The following is a 14,065-nucleotide window of genomic DNA, read 5'->3' as shown; positions in this document are numbered from 1 at the left end:
GGTTGATTGGACTGAACAGAGTTCAGTATGTAAACGTTTAGGGCCTCTTTGCATTCTATTTTACTTATGTATAAAATGATGATACATAATGATGATATAAATGATGTCACAGTGTACAAGGCTGTTGTGGGATCAGGCAATCAAATGAGATCATGCTTGTCTTTTCCAAATGGTGAGGGAGTAGATGCATGTTGGTGGTCATTATGAAATGATCCTGTGCTCCTGAGGCAACAGAAAGGCCAGGCCCTCTCGGGTAATCCTCCTCTTGCTGTCTTCCCTTTGCAGAGACATGCCCTGCCAGGCAGGGGAGGAAGAGTGGACCACTGCCCCAGTTCCCCAAACCATCAAGGACCTCTTCCAGAATGGGAACTGGACGATGCAGAATCCTTCACCTGCATGCCAGTGTAGCAGCGACAAAATCAAGAAGATGCTGCCCGTGTGTCCCCCAGGGGCAGGGGGGCTGCCTCCTCCGCAAGTACGTCACTTTCAGGGTGTGACTGGGCAGAAGGGGTAGAGGGTGGGCTGGTAGCTTCTGCTTGGAAGCAGGAATGAGTGAGATGCCATGTTGGGAGGGTCTGTCTTTTTTCTCTTTTTCTTTGAGGCGGAGTCTTGCTCTGTTGCCCAGGCTGGAGTGCAGTGGCATGATCTTGGCTCACTGCAACCTCCCCCTCCCAGGTTCGAGTGAGTCTCCTGCCTCAGCCTCCAAAGTAGCTGGGATTACAGGCATGCACCACCATGTCCGGCTGATTTTTGTGTTTTTAGTAGAGATAGGGTTTCGCCATGTTGACTAGGCTGATCTGGAACTCCTGACCTCAGGTGATCCACCTGCCTCGGCCTCCCAAAGTGCTGGGATTACAGGTGAGAGCCACCTGTTTACCCCTGATTACAGGTGAGAGCCCAGCCCTGTTTCAGTCTTTAACTTGCTTCTTGTCATAGGAAAAAGCATGTGAGTTTTGAGGGGAGAGGGTTTGGACCACACTGTGCCCATGCCTGTCCCACAGCAGTGAAGTCACAGGACAGACTGTGACAGGCCTGGCTTCCAATCTTGGCTCTGCAACAAATGAGTTGGTAGCCTTTGACAGGCCACTTTAACTCCCTGGACCTGTTTCTTCACCTCTGAATTAGGGAGGCTGGATCAGAAAACTCCTGTGGATCTTGTCAACTCTGGCATTCTTGGAGACTCTGTTTGGGAAGGAGTCTTTTTTTTTTTTTTTTTTTTTTTTTTTTGAGAATTTCAGGAAGAGGAGTGCTTATGATAGCTCTCTGCTGCTTTTATCAGCATCCAAATTGCAGGGTGAGGACAAGCAATTCTAAATGAGTACAAGAACTAAAATAAGTCTTGGTTACCACTCTTTAAAATAATAGCTAGGCCAGGTGCAGGGTGGCTCACACCTGTAATCTCAGTATTTTGGGATGCTGAGGCGGACGAATCACCTGAGGTCAGGAGTTTGAACCAGCTTGGCCAATGTGGCGAAACCCTGTCTCTACTAAAAATACAGAAATTAGCCAGACATGGAGGCATGTGCCTGTAATCCCAGTTACTTGGGAGGCTGAGGCAGGAGAATTGCTTGAACCTGGGAGGTGGAGGTTGCAGTGAGCCAAAATTGTGCCACTGCACTCCAGCCTGGGCAACACAGTGAGACTCCGTCTCAAAAAATAAAATGAATAAAATAACAGCTAATCTAGTCATCGGTATAACTCCGATGAACAAAAGATTTATTAGGCATAGGGAATGATGGTGCTTCCTAAAAATCTCTTGACTACAAAGAATTTCATTTCAATGTTTATTGTTAGATGTTCAGAATAAATTCTTGGGAAAGACCTTGGCTTGGTGTAAGTGAATTACCAGTGCCGAGGGGTAGGGTGAACCAAGTCTCGGTGCTGGTTGACTGAGGGCAGTGTCTGGGGCCTGTAGTCAGGTTTCCGGTCGCACTGTGGACATGGTCACTGTTGTCCTTGATTTGTTTTCTGTTTCAATTCTTGTCTATAAAGACCCGTATGCTTGGTTTTCATGTGATGACAGAGAAAACAAAACACTGCAGATATCCTTCAGGACCTGACGGGAAGAAACATTTCGGATTATCTGGTGAAGACGTATGTGCAGATCATAGCCAAAAGGTGACTTTTTACTAAACTTGTCCCCTGCCTTATTATTACTAATTAGAGGAATTAAAGACCTACAAATAACAGACTGGAACAGTGGGGGAAGTGCCAGATTATGGCCTGATTCCATCTATCGGAAGTTTAGGATATTATCCCAAACTAGAAAAGATGATGAGAGGGACTGTGAACATTCAGTTGTCAGCTTCAAGGCTAAGGCAGCCTAGTCTAGAATGAAAATAGAAATGGATTCAAAGTCAAATTCTGCCACTTAGTAGCAACTTGACCAGGTAACTGGTTATCCTTTTAAAGCCTTAGTTTATCTAAATTGTGATATTAATGTTGCTCTTGTAAGTTTGTTATGAGGACTAAATTAAATGACGTACATAAAGTGCCTTGGGTACTCTCTGATAGGGGACTCCATGATAATTTGTGGTCTCATGGAGGGAGCCCTGGGAAGGTTTAGGAGCCTGCCTTGGCTGTGGAGCCTTGGGAGAGCCGTCTAGCTTCCCGGGACATGGCAGCCTAGTGTTAAATGCTTAGCTCAGCAAATGTTTGTTCTGGTTTCCTTCCCATCAACTTGGTCAGTTGGGGTCTTTCACTTAGGAGTTTCTCAGTGCCTTTAAGTGGCACGGGCATGCTGGAATGATAGTGACCATGAGTTTCCAAGAAAAAAGCATAACTTCTCCTTATGTCATCCACAATTGAAATATTATTGTTAATTGAAAAAGCTTCTAGGCCGGGCACAGTGGCTCACACCTGTAATCCTAGCACTTTGGGAGGCCAAGGCGGGTGAATCACTTGAGGTCAGGAGTTCAAGACCAGCCTGGCCAACATGGGGAAACTCCGCCTCTACTAAAAATACAAAATAAGCTGGGCGTGGTGGCACGTGCCTGTAATCCCAGCTACTTGGGACACTGAGGCAGGAGAATTGCTTGAACCCGGGAGGCGGAGGTTGCAGTGAGCTGAGGTCACGTCATTGCACTCTAGCCTGGGCAACAAGAGCGAAACCGTCTCCAAAAAAAAAAAAAGAAAAGAAAGAAAAAGCTTCTAGTTCACTTACATCTTGGTCTATAAGGTGGTTTGTAAATTGGTTTACCCCAAGGCCTGATTCTCATATAAGTAATAGGGTACTTACGATGGAGAGAAGGCTGGAAGAGGCCTGAGCATAGGCCTCTTTTCTCTGGCACAACCCTACAAGGCCAGCCTGATTCTAGGATTATTTCTGTCCCTTCCTTATATCCTCAGGTGGGTATTTACTCCTTTTGCATCATCAGGAATAGGCTCAGTGCTTTCTTTGAACTGATTTTTTGTTTCTTTGTCTCTGCAGCTTAAAGAACAAGATCTGGGTGAATGAGTTTAGGTAAGTTGCTGTCTTTCTGGCACCTTTAGCTCAGGGGGAGGATGGTGTTGTAGGTGTCTTGGATTGAAGAAAGCTTTGGAGATTGTTTGTCACTCACACACTTATGGGTACCACCTCACCGTAAGGAGGACAGAAGCCCTGTGAACGTGTGGAGCACACAGGGGCACAGACAGATTTAGATTAGACCTGCTTTTAGAGCTTCTGCCTAGAGCATCGTAGCTCAGTGCCTAGTGGCCCCTCCAGAGGCCTCTGAAATATCTGATGTACTGATTTCCTTGAGGAGAATCAGAAATCTCCTGTGGGTGTCTAGGGAGTTCAAGTAAGTAGTGTTGTGAGGGGAATACCTACGTGTACTTTCCCCCCAAACCAGATTCTCAAGGCTTCTTAAGGACTCAAGGACAATTTCTAGGCATGTAGCAAGGGACTAAGAAGATCTTAGAGGAAATAAGAAGCACCAAAAGCATCTCTGTGCACTGTATTTCAACCCATTTTTCCATCTGGGTTTTGAAGGAACAGGTGGGACTGGGGATGGAAGAATTCTAGAGGCCAGTTTGTCCATCATGAAAAATGAGATAGCTGATGTGGCTACCTCAGGGGGCCCGAAGGCTCCTTGTTACTGATTTCCACCTTTTCTGTCTGCCTTTTCCCCAAGGGCCAGGACCCTTGGATCTCTGGGCAGAGCAGACGCAGGCCCCTATAATAGCCCTCAGGCTAGAAAGGAGCCGGGACCTGCGTATAAGGCCAGTGTAGCCTACTCTGGACAGTGCAGGGTTCCCACTCTCCCAACTTCCCATCTGCTTGCCTCCAGACCCACGTTCACGCCCGAGTCACTGGGTCGGAGGAGCATCTGTGAGATGAAACACCATTCTTTCCTCGATGTCTCAGCTATCTAACTGTGTGTGTAATCAGGCCAGGTCCTCCCTGCTGGGCAGCAACCATGGGAGTTAAGAGATTGCCAACATTTATTAGAGGAAGCTGACATGTAACTTCTCTGAGGCAAAATTTAGCCCTCCTTTGAATAGGAATTTGACTCAGTGAACCTTGTCCACACTCGCATTGAGTCTCCTGCTGAGTGGTATGTGCACCCCACTGTCTGGGTTTTAATGTCAGGCTGTTCTTTTAGGTATGGCGGGTTTTCCCTGGGTGTCAGTAATACTCAAGCACTTCCTCCGAGTCAAGAAGTTAATGATGCCATCAAACAAATGAAGAAACACCTAAAGCTGGCCAAGGTACAATATCTATCATGAGACGTATCAGAAAAATGAGCGTGTGGCTGCTGGGATGTAGGAGTAGTTGGCAGGTTAAATGGATCACCTGGCAGCTCATTGTTCTGAATATGTTGGCATACAGAGCCGTCTTTGGCATTTAGTGATTTGAGCCAGACAAAACTGAATTACTTAGTTGTACATTTAAAAGTGTAGGTCAAAAACAAATCCAGAGGCTAGGTGCCATGGCTCATGCCTGTAATCCTAGCACTTTGGGAGGCGGAAGTGAGTGGATCACTTGAGGTCAGGAGTTCGAGACCAGCCTGGCCAACATGGTGAAACCCCATATCTACTGAAAATACAAAAAAAAAAAAAAAAAAGCTGGGCTATTAGTGGCATACACCTGTAATCCCAGCTACTTGGGAGGCTGAGGCAGGAGAATCGCTTGAACCCTGTAGGCAGAGATTGCAGTGAGCTGAGATCGCAGCATTGCACTCTAGCCTGGGCAACAAGAGCAAAACTCCGTCTCAAAAAATATTTTTTAAAAATTCAGAGATTTAAAAGCTCTCAGCGGCCAGGTGTGGTGGCGTATGCCTGTAATTCCAGCACTTTGGGAGGCCGAGGTGAGCGGATCACAGGTCAGGAGTTTGAGACCAGCCTGGCCAACATGGTGAAACCCTGTCTCTACTAAAAAACATACAAAAATTAGCTGGGCATGGTGGCGTGCGACTATAATCCCAGCTACTCGGAAGGCTGAGGTGGGAGAATTGCTTGAACCCGGGAGGTGAAGGTTGCAGTGAGCCGAGATTGTGCCACTGTGCTCCAGCCTGAGCGACAGGGCAAGACTCCGTCTCAAAAAAAGCTCTCAGAACAACCAGTTTTACAAATTTGGCCAGTTGGTAAATAAACTGGGTTTCCAACCTACTTTGCTGAAACAATCACTGACTAAATAGGAAATGAATCATTTTCTTTTTGAAGCTGGCAGGCTGGTCTGCAGGACCTGATAAGTACTCACTTCATTTCTCTCTGTCTCAAGTTTCCCATTTTTAAGTGAGAATTAAGGGGCTCTGATAAAATGGACCCTAGGATTGTGGACAGCAGTGATAGTCCTAGAATCCACAGCTCTGCTTTTGAGTGATGGACCCATGTATCTGGCACATCTGCAGGCGGAGCATGGTTCTGGCTCTTCAGATGATGCCGGTGGAGCACTTGGAGGAGTCCTCACCCCACCGTGATAACCAGACATTAAAATCTTGGGGCTTTGCATCCCCGGATTTCTCTGTGATTCCTTCTAGACTGGTGGCATCGTGGCAGCATCACTGTTGTAGAGATTTCTGGTCACTTGGTTCTCAGGAGCTGTTGATTTAATGGCTTCACATTTAATTTCAGTGAACAAGGTAGTAGTGGCATTGAGCTTCACAGGGCCGTCCTGTTGTCCACAGGTTCCAGGTTGACTGTTGCCCCTTATCTATGTGAACAGTCACAACTGAGGCAGGTTTCTGTTGTTTACAGGACAGTTCTGCAGATCGATTTCTCAACAGCTTGGGAAGGTTTATGACAGGACTGGACACCAAAAATAATGTCAAGGTAAACCACGGTCTTTGTTCTAGTAGCTTTTTGATGAATGATGATCCTTATGTTTCCTGGAGCACTTTGAACTCACGGTAAAGTTGGTAGGGGCATTCACAACAGAAAAGAGCAAACTGTTAGCTTTACCAGCGAGGCAGTACGGTAAAGTGTAGTGATTCAGAGAATTTGCTTTGCCACCAGACATACCAGGTAACCTTGACTAAGTTACTTAACCTATCTAAGCCTCAGTTCCCTCATTTGTGAAATGGAGACAATAATCATGGCTATCTCTAAACTGTTGTGAGAATTCAATGAGTTAAAGGTATAAGGTCCTCCCCACAGTATCTACCCACATAGTCAGTGATCACTGTGTCCTGTACACTATAATTACTTCTCCATGTTCTCTGATCATAGTGTTTTGCTTTGGTACGTGACTAGAATTTCTTTCTGAGGTTTATGTGCATGGTTGGTGTGTGTGCACCTGCCTGCAGGAGCAGGGTTTGGGGGCATTACCTTGTACCTGGTATGTTTTCTTCCAGGTGTGGTTCAATAACAAGGGCTGGCATGCAATCAGCTCTTTCCTGAATGTCATCAACAATGCCATTCTCCGGGCCAACCTGCAAAAGGGAGAGAACCCTAGCCATTATGGAATTACTGCTTTCAATCATCCCCTGAATCTCACCAAACAGCAGCTCTCAGAGGTGGCTCTGTAAGTGTAGCTGTGTCTGAATGGATGGAGTGGGGCAAGGAGAGGGTCATGGAGGAGGGCAGAAAAATATGAAGCTCATCGTAGGGGAACAGCTGCAGAGACCATTACATTATGATAAATCTGGGTTGATCCAGGCTCTGGGCAGAAGTGATAAGTTTACGAATTGGCTGGTTGGGCTTCTTGAACTGCAGAAGAGAAAATGATACTGATATGTAAAAATCGTAACATTTAGTGAATTCATATAAAGTGAGTTCAAAAATTGTTAATTATAATTTAATTATAAGTGTTTAATCAGTTTGATTTGTTTAAAAATCACTGTTTAAAACTTGGTGGAATATGTTTTTATTAGCTTGTATCTTTAATGCCTAAGTTAAGCTGTGTGTGTGTGTGTATGTGAGAGAGAGAGAGAGAGAGAGAAAGAGAGAGAGAAGTTTAAAGCCAGGATGAGCTAGTTTAAAGTATGCAGGCATTGGAGTCATACAGATCTGGGTTTGAATCTGGTCTCTAAACTTTATAGATGTATGATATTAACTGAGGCAATTCATGTAAATTGCCAAGCCCAGCACTCAGCACAGAGTTGATATTTAGCACACATTAGATGCCTTTCCTGTACATGGAGCATGGCAGTTCCTGTTTCTGCTTAACTCCTACAGGATACTAATATAGGACACTAGGATCTTTATACCAAGACCCCGTGTAATGGGCTTATAAAACCATTCTTCTTATACGAATCTGATAAAATTTTTGTATGTGTTAAATCAATAGGCTACATACTGTTATTTTCAAGTTGATTTACAGCCAGAAAAAATTAATTTATTTGAGTAGTTGCACAGTAATATTTCTGCTCTCATTTAGTTTTCAAGCCCCACTAGTCCTTTGTGTGTGAAAATTTACAACTTACTACTTTTACAAGGTCACGAACAGTGGACCAAAGTGAATACCATTAACCACTCTGACTTCCTTCATTAGTTTTATTGTGGCAGTGGTATCACAATTTGACCTCAGTAGTATCAGTTTGGCATTTACATTGTCATATTTTTTGACTTAAAAATAATCATCTTAACCCTGAATAAAATGTGTCTGGTGAACAGATGTTTTTCCTTGGGCTGTGCCTCAGATATCTGTGTGTGTCTGTGTGTCCGTGTGTCCGTGTCCTCGCCGATTGAGCCCCAGTTGCATCAAAGACCCCTCCGATTTTCACACCCTTTTTCTTTCCAGGATGACCACATCAGTGGATGTCCTTGTGTCCATCTGCGTCATCTTTGCGATGTCCTTCGTCCCAGCCAGCTTTGTCGTATTCCTGATCCAGGAGCGGGTCAGCAAAGCAAAACACCTGCAGTTCATCAGTGGCGTGAAGCCTGTCATCTACTGGCTCTCTAATTTTGTCTGGGATATGGTAAGGACACAGGCCTGCTGTATCTTTGTAATGTCTGTCAGGGCCATAGATTGATAGGGATAAGAAGGAAAGAGCCCTGGCTATCATCAGGAAATGTTCCAGCTACTCTAAAGATATATGAAAAAGGAAAAGCCAGAGGCAGGTGATCACTTTCATGACACCAAACACAGCATTGGGTACCAGAGTTCATGTCACACCAGAGGGAAAAATCTGTACACAATGATGAAAATTAATACCACTGCTGCAAGAATCAGAGAGATGCAAGTCAAAACTCCAAGTCAATGCCTCTAATTTTTCTGATGGGTTTTAACCTCCAGAGTCAGAATGTTCTTTGCCTTACTAGGAAAGCCATCTGTCATTTGAAAACTCTGTACATTTTATCAGCAGCTTATCCATCCATTGCAAACATGTTTTTGTGCCAGCTACAATATATTGCTTCTATGTTGACCAATATGGGGGACTTGAAGGAATTCTAAAGTTCTAATTATTGTAAAGTACAGTTGAAATATATCTTCCTGTAACTTCCATTAACTATAAGCTACACAGAGCAAATGTAATTCTTCTCCCACTGAACAAGTCCCTGAATATTTAAAAACAACTCTCATACTCTCATTTAACCTGAGTATTCCCCAGATAAGATGATATATGAGAATATATCTTGTAACCTCCAAAGCACTGTACAAATGTGAGCAGTGATGGTGGAGATGATGATGAGGTCTTTGCTGTTCATACCAAGGCTCTTAGACTTTGTCACTCTTCTGATCCGATTGTCCTTGTATGGCCATGCTCTCTATTGTTAATGTCCCGTTTCAAAAGCAAAGCCAAGAATTAACCTCGTGTTCAGGCTGTGGTCTGAATGGTTATGAGTCTAGAGGGAGTTAATCTTTAGCCCACACTTCTATTCCTACAGCACAAAGACTTTGCATTTTGGAAGGAGCACTGTCTTACTGGCAACTTAGTGGTAAACCAAAAACCTCCATTTCACACCAATGATTGTGAAATTCGGGTCTCCTTCATTCTATACAAATTCATTTTTTTTGAACCTAAACTTTATATTTATCCATATTAAATTACATGTGTTTTATTTTTGTTTTAGCTTGATTCAGTAATTACTCCAGTCAGTAAACACAGACTGAATGCTATGTGTCTGACTTATGCCAGGCATAGGTGATTCAGAGATGAAAGGTCAAGTCCCTGAACCCATCTCTTATCTTCCTGGGTATTATCTGTAGCTCCTAAAATTTGCTAGAAGCGTGTCTTCATCTAAGTTGTTGATAAACACATCAAGTAGCACAGGACTGAGGCAGAGTCCTGTAGTCAGAAGCTGCAGTTCTTCTAGCAGCTAACAAGCTCACTATCACTTCCCTGCCTGTGCTTTGCTCTGCCAGCTATGAATTCTCATAATTGTCCTATCGTCAAGTCTTTATTTTTGCATTTTACTGCTTGATACACTGTCAGGACAGACTTTAAAATTATTCTCAGTGCGATGAAACAATTCTGACATTCATGTTATGAGCAGTTACCTCATAAATAGATTACATGTGAGATTGAACTTGGGCAGACTGTAATATAGCATTAATGATGAAACAGACACAATCATCTTCGGGAAGAAGAATGGAAGCTTATTTGCTGCCTGTGAAATTGAAATTACTCTGACTGGGAATCCATCGTTCAGTTTACTGAGCGTGACACCTTGGCTTGGCTGTTGGAAAGACAGAAAGGGCATGTAGTTTATAAAATCAGCCAAGGGGAAAATGCTTGTCAAAGTGTATTGTCCGGTATTTTGATTAATAGTTTATGTGGCTTCATTAATTCAGAGTTACTTTCCAATATGTTTATCTGCCCTTTCTTGTCTAATGATGGTGAAGACTTGTGTGATGCATTGTGTATTTGATTTAGGGGTAAACTGTATGTCTTTGTTTTCACTTTTAGTGCAATTACGTTGTCCCTGCCACACTGGTCATTATCATCTTCATCTGCTTCCAGCAGAAGTCCTATGTGTCCTCCACCAACCTGCCTGTGCTAGCCCTTCTACTTTTGCTGTATGGGTAAGTCACCTCTGAGTGAGGGAACTGCACAGTGGATAAGGCATTTGGTGCCCAGTGTCAGAAGGAGAACAGGGGACTCAGTAGACACTTACCTTTTTGTGTCTCACCAGGTGGTCAATCACACCTCTCATGTACCCAGCCTCCTTCGTGTTCAAGATCCCCAGCACAGCCTATGTGGTGCTCACCAGCGTGAACCTCTTCATCGGCATCAATGGCAGCGTGGCCACCTTTGTGTTGGAGCTCTTCACCGACAATGTGAGTCATGCAGAGAGAACACTCCTGCTGGGATGAGCATCTCTGGGAGCCAGAGGACAGTGTTTAATTGTGATCTTATTCTACTTGTCAGTGGCATGGACGCTGCTGACTGCCTTGTCCTTTCTTCAGAGTCTGTCTTCCCTGAGAAGGCAAAGCACCTTTCTTTCTTGCTGTGCCGTACATTTTGCTGGTCAAGCCTTTCAGTTTCTTTTGACAGTTTTTTTTTTCTTTCATTTTTGAGTGTTGCTTTTACCAAGAGTAGCTCCTCTGCCTTCCACTTTGCACATGAGATCTGGGCGACGCCATTCAATCCCAAGACTTTTACCATCACCCTTCTTGGTGTTTTTATTGTCATCTCTAAGATCTATGCCTTTAGCCTTGTTCATAACCTTGAACTCTAATCTCACATTCTCACTTGCCTAGTGGATTGCTCCATTTAGATAGTATATAGATACTCCAAACTGGACAGGTCCTAGTTTTCTTCGCCCCTGGAACATAATGCTTTTCTTACCATCCCTGTCACACTCAGGGCACTACCATCCACTCGGTTGCCCAAGCTGGCTCTTAGAGTTATCCTAGATGCTTGCTTTGCTGTTGCAGATTTCCCACATTCGACTGGTTGTGTTGTCAGTTCTTCCAGGTATGGACCTGTAAAATAAGGCTTCCTCTCCATTCCGGTTGGCATTGCCTTTGTCCAAACACAGCACACAAGGCCTTTTACAGATGCACAACTCTTCCTGTCCGTACCCACCACACCCTTTCCCCAGCTGTAAGCTTCAGATGAGTTGTCCCCAACCACCATGCTCCTGTAAGCCTGGTTTGAAATGCCCTTCTTCTGTCACAGGGTCCGGTAGTACATCTCTTACCCTTCAAGATTTAGCTTAAATGTGAAGCTGTCCTTACCTGCTGGGAGGTGTTCTCTCTTTTCTCTGTGCTCTCAGAGTCCTCAGTCCATGCCTCCAGTACAGTGCACATCCACTTACATGGTAATTTCCTGTTTACATACTTTTCCTACTCGGAGTGGAGTCTGTTTCTTACTAACTTTTGCCTCTCCCATGCCCTAGCACAGTGCATCCAGCATATAGCCCCTTACTCAGTTGCTAGATATTTGGCCACTGTTTTCTTTTGGGGTCATACGTTCTGATGTATTTGAGAAGAATTTCTAAAATTCTGACAAAATCCTGAAACTCAAATATTGACCCAGACATGAGCAATTTGCTTTTAAAATGCTAAGGGATTTTTAATGGATTTGCTTCTGATTAAATATAGGCTGTTTCTAAGCTTTATTCATGATTTCTCCACACTCAGACCATTTCTCCAGATTTTCTAAAGAAGAGAATTTTATTGCTACATGTCATCCACTATGCCTGCTGCTATTTCATTGGTATCTGAATTAAAAGGTCCAGTTTGTCCCTAGAGAATCAAATTTTTCTTCACTCCCATATTTCAGAATTTGATACATTTTTAGGATAAACCATGAATGACATCCATTTCTTCTCCCTCACCCTCCCTTCCCTCCCTTTTCTTTTTATTTTAGAAGCTGAATAATATCAATGATATCCTGAAGTCTGTGTTCTTGATCTTCCCACATTTTTGCCTGGGACGAGGGCTCATTGACATGGTGAAAAACCAGGCAATGGCTGATGCCCTGGAAAGGTTTGGTGAGTGAAGCAGTGGTTGTAGGATGCTTTAATGGGGATGGCACTCTGCATAGGCCTTGGTACCCTGGACTTTGTTTTGGAAAGAAGCAGGTGACTAAGCACAGGATGTTCCCCCACCCCCATGCCCAGTGATAGGGCTCATGCCAACACAGCTGGTTGTGGCATGGGTTTTGTGACACAATCATTTGTCTGTGTCTCCAATAGCATTGAGAAAAGTGAAAGGGCAGTTTTGAAGGTAAGGAAAATAGTGGCATTTGCTTGGATCCATTGGCTCATGCCACTGACTGGGTTGGTCAGAGGCCCTGGAAAAGTCAAACCACAGCTTTGAGAATTAGAAGGTCAGGGAATCAGAAGGAAAGATGCTAACTTTGGCTCTATTAGGCGAATCATGTGTCTGCAGATGAGGTCATATATTATCTTTTACACAGTCTGTAAAATGATAATGTATTACATCTTTTTCTACGTTTAGAATGGTTAAAAATATTTCTCCCGTAGCCATATGATTATTATTCATCCACTAGCTAATTATAGTCAAATGGGCCATATTATTTAGTGGTCGTAGAAGAGGGGCTTTTTCCAACTTGGGGTACAAAGGAGATATCTAAGAAATGTAAGGAATATTTACATGGAACTAGATTTAATGGAATCTAGTGATTAAATCATTAGGATATATGCTCCTGAAAGGAGCATCTGCTTAAAGTGCTAATATTTCTTATTACTAAAACTTAGAATTTCTTAAAAATACTGTAAAAATTACTTGGGTTGTTTGCCTTTTTAAAAGGATTTTTGGCATGTTTCATTAAAAAAATACTAGATATGTTCGGTGAAGTCACAAATCTAATACACATTAGCTCTGAAATTCTGATTGCTACTGGGCCATAAAAAGTTTTCCCATATCAGACTTGGAAAGTGATCATTCGCTTGTTACTTTTTTTTCCCTCTTTGTCATGGGTGATAGCCATTGGTGTTTATTGGAAGATTGGTGAATTTTTAGGAACATAGACCCAAATTTGAGGAAGGGCCATGGTTTTTGATCCCTCCATTCTGACTGGATCTCTGCATTATGTCTACTAGGGGAGAACCGCTTTGTGTCACCATTATCTTGGGACTTGGTGGGACGAAACCTCTTCGCCATGGCCGTGGAAGGGGTGGTGTTCTTCCTCATTACTGTTCTGATCCAGTACAGATTCTTCATCAGGCCCAGGTGAGCTTTGTCTTAGAACCCATGGAGCACGTGGCCGAGGGTCACAGGGGAAGCGCACAGGGAAACACTCACCAATGGGGGTTGGATTGAACCGAACTCAAAATATGTGATAAAACTGATTTTCCTGGCGCGGGCATCCCGCAGCCCCTCCCTGCCCATCCTGGAAACTGTGGCGAGTGGGTTTTATGATACTCCGTTAGAGACTGAATCTTTGTCCTGAAAAATAGTTTGAAAGGTTCATTTGTCTTATTTTTTCCCCCCTAAGACCTGTAAATGCAAAGCTCCCTCCTCTGAATGATGAAGATGAAGATGTGAGGCGGGAAAGACAGAGAATTCTTGATGGTGGAGGCCAGAATGACATCTTAGAAATCAAGGAGTTGACGAAGGTGAGAGTGTAAAGGTTACAATAGCTCACCTTCAGTTTTTTTCAGCTTTAGGTGCTGTAACCCTGCAGTTTGCTGACTTGCTTAATAAAAGGGCATATGTTCCCAAAATGTACATCTGTACCAAGGTTCTGTCGGTTTTATTTTAAAAACACCATGGAGACTTCTTAAA

General features: G+C 43.7%; 1 protein-coding gene across 1 annotated transcript in view; it reads left to right on the top strand.

Annotated features, from left to right (window-relative positions):
* Positions 1–13,896, top strand: part of ABCA1 (ATP-binding cassette, sub-family A (ABC1), member 1) — a gene marked incomplete at its 3' end in the record, with an annotated part of 142,301 nt that extends 128,405 nt beyond the window's left edge. Inside the window, exons 31-42 of the mRNA XM_011966399.1 lie at positions 286–475; positions 2,024–2,118; positions 3,431–3,463; positions 4,587–4,692; positions 6,181–6,255; positions 6,777–6,946; positions 8,165–8,342; positions 10,275–10,390; positions 10,501–10,645; positions 12,183–12,306; positions 13,381–13,510; positions 13,776–13,896. Of these exons, the coding sequence (XP_011821789.1) occupies positions 286–475; positions 2,024–2,118; positions 3,431–3,463; positions 4,587–4,692; positions 6,181–6,255; positions 6,777–6,946; positions 8,165–8,342; positions 10,275–10,390; positions 10,501–10,645; positions 12,183–12,306; positions 13,381–13,510; positions 13,776–13,896 (1,483 nt within the window). The remainder of the gene's footprint in view (positions 1–285; positions 476–2,023; positions 2,119–3,430; positions 3,464–4,586; positions 4,693–6,180; positions 6,256–6,776; positions 6,947–8,164; positions 8,343–10,274; positions 10,391–10,500; positions 10,646–12,182; positions 12,307–13,380; positions 13,511–13,775) is intronic.
* Positions 13,897–14,065: the final 169 nt, after the last annotated feature.

The sequence above is a fragment of the Mandrillus leucophaeus genome, unplaced genomic scaffold (assembly GCF_000951045.1).
Source record: "Mandrillus leucophaeus isolate KB7577 unplaced genomic scaffold, Mleu.le_1.0 Scaffold76, whole genome shotgun sequence".
Taxonomy (NCBI): Eukaryota; Metazoa; Chordata; class Mammalia; order Primates; family Cercopithecidae; genus Mandrillus; species Mandrillus leucophaeus.
This window is presented reverse-complemented; position numbering and strand designations above follow the sequence as displayed.